The sequence below is a fragment of the Marmota monax genome, unplaced genomic scaffold (assembly GCF_021218885.2).
Source record: "Marmota monax isolate L192 unplaced genomic scaffold, Marmota_monax_Labrador192_F-V1.1 WCK01_AAM20220418_F8-fsc00153, whole genome shotgun sequence".
Classification (NCBI taxonomy): domain Eukaryota; kingdom Metazoa; phylum Chordata; class Mammalia; order Rodentia; family Sciuridae; genus Marmota; species Marmota monax.
The window spans coordinates 3,257,050-3,263,049 of record NW_026692146.1 but is presented as its reverse complement, the minus strand read 5'-3'; the positions used below and the strand labels follow the sequence as shown (position 1 = coordinate 3,263,049).

Below are 6,000 nucleotides of genomic sequence, written 5' to 3'. Positions count from 1 at the left end.
TCTCCCGTGTCGGGGCCACAGGTGCCCCCTCCCTGCCTCACGCCTCGGCCCGCCGGGGCCTTACTCCCGTTCCCTTCTCGGAACAAACAGCCTGCAGTTCCCACAGCTGCAGCGCGAGCCGCGAAACGCGCGCCGGGAGCGAGCCCCGGAGAGGACAGGCGGGCGGGCGGCGCGGCCCGGGCGGGACTCAGAAGCTGGCGCTGCGCCCCCCGCGCTCGGGCGCCGGGCCTCTCCGCGCGGCCTCCCTCCTCCCACCCTCCGGCCCGGGGCGGGGGTGAGGGCGGAGGGCGAGGCGCGGCCACCCGGCGCACCCGCTTCCCGGGCAGGCGCAGGCGGAGCCGGGCCCGCCTCAGCCGGCCGCGGCGGGAGCAGCGCGGCGCGGCGCCGCGGGCAGCGAGCTCCGCATTCGAACCTCCCTCGCAAAGACAGTCTCCGCCCCACAATGCACCGCGGCGGGCAGCCTTTGAAAAAGCGGCGCGGCTCGTTCAAGATGGCGGAGCTCGACCAGTTGCCTGACGAGAGTGAGTAGCACCTCAAAGCACCCCCTTCTTCCCGCCGGCCGCCTGCCCCGCGGCTGCACCGGCTGGAATAGGCGGCCGTGCCCTCCGGCGGGTAGGTGGGCTGACTGCCAGCTCCACCGTGGTCCCCTAGTCCTCCTACTCCGGTGTTGCCGCCGCGTCGCCGCCTTTGTTATGGTGTCTGTGTGTTGGTTTCTGGGGTTGTGCGAGCGCCAGGGCCGGAAACCGAAAGCCCGGGAGTCCAGCCTGTGCCGGGCGGAGGCGGTGGCTGCTCCCCTGGCCGGACTCCGGCCCCCGGCGGAGGTAGGGAAAGAGCAGCCCCCGGACGCGGGGGCTGTCTTCGCCGCCTGCACCACTCGCCCGGCGCCGAGAGACGCCCGCCGGGGTTATGTAACTCGCCTGTCCGGGGGCCGGGAGAGGGCTTGGGCTGGGCAATGGGTGGTCACAGCCCCCTCTTCTTGTCCCAGCCTCTGATCTTGTCAGCTCCTGCTTCTACAGGCACTTGTGATCTTCACTGCTCCCCCCCCCCCCAATCTCGTCCACCCCTGGAAGTGTTTCCGTGTCAGAGGGTTGGCCCCTTCCCCTGGGACCACAGGTGGCTGTGGACCTTTCTGGAGATAATCCAGACTGGACACACAGTGTTCAAGGTAGCCCCCATCCCACAGACTTTCTTCTGTTAGGATATGTCTTAAGAATCATGGGGGTGTCTTTACACATGGAGATGACCAGCACAGACCGCGTACATATACAGTTCTCTGCCTGACACCCACTCCTGGGCATTGCCTCATTTATCCGTGCTTATCCCCCACCCACCCCCACCCCCACCCCCACCCCCCGCCTCTTAAGACAGGGATACTCATATTTGTGTGGACTGGGCATCAAAGCTAGAATTGCTTTACCTGGTTATCATATATACATATATAGTTTAAGGATAATGAAACTAAAGTTTGTAATTTTCAGTATTGCATAAATTATACGGAAAGGCAGGTATTGCATTTGAGTTAGTTACAAAAATGGTCCTGAATCCCCACTCACTGAAGTTCTTGTATATGTATCACTTGGAGAGAGTTTTAGTATAACAAAAAGCTTACTCACTATTAAATCTATCTGCACACAAGGCAGACTTTAAAAACGAGAGCTCAAGATATTGCCAATGCTCATTATTTTGTGAGGACATATGTTCTTCATATGTTCTGAAGTTCAAAGTTTAGGTTGCCAAGCTGTGAAAAGTTTATATTCAAAGTGTTTGGGTTTTAAATGTGATCTAGACTAGCACTAAATCCCAAAAGAACTTTGTCAGTAATGGAAATGTTTTCTTTTGCAGTGCCTAGTAGGGTAGCCATTAGCCATATGTGGAACACTTTAAATGTGGCTACAGAGGAATGAAATTTTAAATTTTAATTAATCAATTTTAAATAGCTGGTGGCTACTGTATTGGACAGGGCACAACTGTAGACCATCCATGAATTTTATTGTTTCTTTTTTGGAGAATACAGTTGATTGTGATTTAGGTGGGCCTAATAATCATAGTGTGCTACCATATGAAAAACTTTTTCTTACTGTGGTTCTTTTTAAAGACTTGGAATTTATACAAGGTTCAAGTTCCAGCTACATTCTTAAACTGAATAACTTAATCATTTATATTACTGTGTGACATCCCTTGGTACATTGGTGTGTTGGGCAGGGACATGCATGTTTGTGTGGTATATGTCTTATTTAGTCAGACTATAGCTTTGTTGAAAGCTAGAATTGCTTTACCTGGTTATCATATATACATAAATACTTGACTTACATGGAACCAAATGTAGAGTAGTAGGCATTATTAATTAAAATGGACAGGATCTTGAAAAGGAAAAGTGATTTCAATTTAATACTGGAAATAGCAATTTTTTTTTTTTGGCCAAGTTTAGTCTAGGGAGCTAGCTAATATATTAATAGCCATTGTAACATTATCAATAATAAAAGCTATAATTAATAGAGTACTTACCTAGGAACCAGATGCTGTGCAAAATTTATTAATTTAATCTTCATTTGAATTGATGCAAGTATTCGAGGAAACTGAAACTATCTTTAGCCCAGGTCTTTCCTTTGAGCTCCTCCTGTTCTTGATAATCTCTTATTGTTTCATATCTCTTGGATACTTCATAGGCCCCTTCAAACTTCACAGGTTCATAATCCCACCACAGGATATAGATAACTTTCTTTGGTTCTTGTCTTAATGAATGGTTCCACTTTGCATTTAGCTGGCAGAGCAGAAACCTAGAGTTTATCTTTGGCACTTTCCTCTCTTTAATTTCACATGTTTAAACCTATGCTAAGACTTGGAACTTTTTAAAAAACATATTTATTTTTTATTTGTAGTTGGACACAATACCTTTATTTTAATGTGGTGCTAAGGATTGAACCCAGTGCCTAGGCGAGTGCTCTACCACTGAGCCACCGCCCCAAGTCTTGGAACTTTTACGATCTAAATATCTCTCAGTTGTTCCTGCTTCTTACCATCACCTAGTCCAAGTTGTCATCATCTCTTTTGTACACTAATTACTTCAGCTTTCCATTAATCTACTCCCTCCCCTCATATACAGGCCAGGGGGGATCCTTTCAAAATGTATGCATGCCATCCTGTTTAAAACCCATTTGTAGCTAGCTATGAGGCCGTTTGTGATATGGCTACTCCCTATCTCTCCAGCTTCACTATGTATCACCCTATCAATCTATCCCTTTGAGTTACATTGGACCTTTCTCATTCTCACCAGGCTGTCTTTTCTGCAGGGCCTTTGCACATGCTATTCTCAACTGGAATACTTTTTCTCCCCTCACTTCCTGTTAACTTCTATTTATCATTTAGATCCCATTTTGAACTTTAGTGAGTTATTTTTCCATCCTCCTGGATGAGGTTATGTTTTTAAATCTTTTCGTACCACTGTGTAACTTCTTAGTGGCAGCTGTCACAGTTGCAGTTTCATGCTTGTTTATGTGATAATTCAGTTAGTAGCCTAACCAGATTAGAGCGGGTACTGTTTCTATTTTTCTTTATATTGCATTCCCAGTTCTACACATAACACCTGGCTTCCCCTCTGACCTTTTCTCTTATACTCTTTCCTTGTACAATAATTCTTTCCCCCAGCACCCCTCTCCTCTCATATTGTTTTTATATTCTAAGCTGTTTTTTCAGGGCTTTTCCCCTGTTTCTTCTGCCCATACATGCTTTGACTTCCTGTGCTCTAATAGCTAGCTCTTTTCAGATGTTACTACCTCAGAGAAGCCTTCCCTAACTACTCTATATAAAGTAACTTCCCCCACGTAAACATCACCCTGTTTATTTCCTTAATAACAATTGCCACAAACTATAATTATTATTTATATACTTGTTTATTGTATGTCTCTTTCCACTAAAATATAAACTCCCTGAGAGCAGAAGCTTTGTCTGTCTTGTCCTTTGGGGTAACCTCAGTCACTAAAACAGTTGCTGTTGCTCAGTGGCAGAGCACTTGCTTAGCATGCATGAGGCCCTGGGTTTGATTCCCAGCACCCCAAACAATACAAAACAGTGCTATGGCAAACATTCAGTAAATATTGGTTGAATGAATATCCAGTTAGTGTAGGATTCTAAATCAGATTTACCTGCCTTTAAAATTCATGCTCTTTTTTTTTTTAGAGAGAGAGAGAGAGAGAGAATTTTTTTTAATATTTATTACTTAATTTTCGGCGGACACACATCTTTTTTTGTATGTGGTGCTAAGAATCGAACCCGGGCGCACGCATGGCAGGCAAGCCACTACCGCTTGAGTCATATCCTCAGCCCTAAAATTCATGCTCTTAACTTAAAAAGATTTTATAAATTGATCAAAATAATATTAATAGTAACCACTATGAAAATTAGCCATGTGCTGAGTACACTTTTACGTATATATGTTTTTTTTGTTTTTTACTTTTATGTATATATGTTAACTCACTTACTCATTTGCACATGAAGAAACAGCACAGAGAGGTTAAGTAATTTGGGGGAGGTAACATTGCTAAAGTGACAGAGCCAAGATTCAAACACAACTAGTGTCAACCTAGAACCTGTTATTTTGACCACTAGGCCATACTGCCTCTAAGAAAAGGTTAAAAAAGATGGTAGGTCAGAATCTGTAAGATATGGTTCCTGTGTTCATGGAACAGAAATAGATATCCTTGTGGCTTATACTTCTTCCTTCAGATCCCTGTTCCAACATTTCCTTTCAGAACAGCTAATCATGAGCATTTCATATAAAAATAGTCTACCCTTCCCCTACTCCCACACTCACTGGCCCTTTTATCCTGCTGTACTTTTTTCCAGAGTGTTCACCATCACCTGTTGTGTATTTGTTTATCTCTCCTCAGTAGATATGTAAGTTTCAGAAGAACAGGACTGTTTTGCTTTCTGTGGTATCCCTGTTGTCCGGAGCAGAGACTGATGGGCAGTTAGCTCTCAATACATACTCATTGCATGAGTGAATGGTTACTACTTTTTCCTCAAATGAACTGTATTTCTCTTACTAGCTGCAATGATATGGGCACTGTCTACTTTGCTGCTTTTCAGTTGTGTTGTTTTGTTTGAAGTTTTTAGCAAGATTTTATGGCATTCTTCCCCAACTCTTCCTGTCCGTGACTTTACTACCTTTGGTCATTACACTTCAACACATTTTTCTCTATTGATTCTCCTGCACCCTTCATCCATAGATATTGTCCTTTATTCACACCAAAACCAAAAGCTCAGTTTCTCAAAGTGGGTTACCTCCTCTGAAAAGCTTTATTAATAGTATGGATTCTGCATTATGAGGAGCTTCCTGGTTATTCTAATATACCGTAAAGTTTGTTTTATCTAGTGAATCCCTTCAAGTTTATGCTAGCCCCTTTTGTTTGTTCTGCACTTCTTTTTTAAGTGTCATGCATACCTACATTCTAGACTTTCTAGGGACTTATGGCCTGCTATGACAGTCTCTGAAATCATTTCCATTTTGCTTTTCTACTCCATTACCTCATCTGATCTTTCCTGAATAAATGTCATTTCGGTTTCTCTTTTCTTTAGCATCAAAGTACACCTCCCTGCCCCTCAGCAGAGCTAGGGATTGAACCCGGGACCTTGTGCATTCTACCAACTGAGCGGTACCTCCAGCCCATCAAAGCATTTTGAGTTAAGATCCAAAATTACTTCTGTCCCTATTCTTCTTTTTCCCTCTTTCTACATTTTCCTGTCTGGGAATGGTTTCCAACTCTCACAGCTTTTAACAGGACTCCCAGATGTCTCTCCAATTTTTTCTTACCCTATTTGAGTTCTGGTTTATAGTTTGAATTGTATACTAGTTATTTCTTGGATAGATAGAACCCAGGGGTACTTTATCCTTAAACTTTATCCTCAGCCTCCCTCCTTGTTTTTTGTTTGTTTGTTTGGGTTTTGCTTTTTTGTTTGATTTGGTTTGGTTTTTTTGGAGACAGTGTCTCTCTAAGTTGCCAG

The 6,000-nt window shown here is 44.2% G+C and overlaps 1 protein-coding gene across 2 annotated transcripts in view; it reads left to right on the top strand.

The window, feature by feature from the left end:
• Positions 1-393: 393 nt before the first annotated feature.
• Positions 394-6,000, top strand: part of Lin9 (lin-9 DREAM MuvB core complex component) — a 67,053-nt gene continuing 61,446 nt past the window's right edge. Inside the window, exon 1 of one of the 2 annotated variants that reach the window (XM_058571862.1) lies at positions 394-521. In XM_058571862.1, coding sequence (XP_058427845.1) covers positions 443-521 — 79 coding nt within the window. In that variant the 5' untranslated portion in view covers positions 394-442. The remainder of the gene's footprint in view (positions 522-6,000) is intronic. The other variant, XM_046419548.2, reaches the window with a different exon arrangement.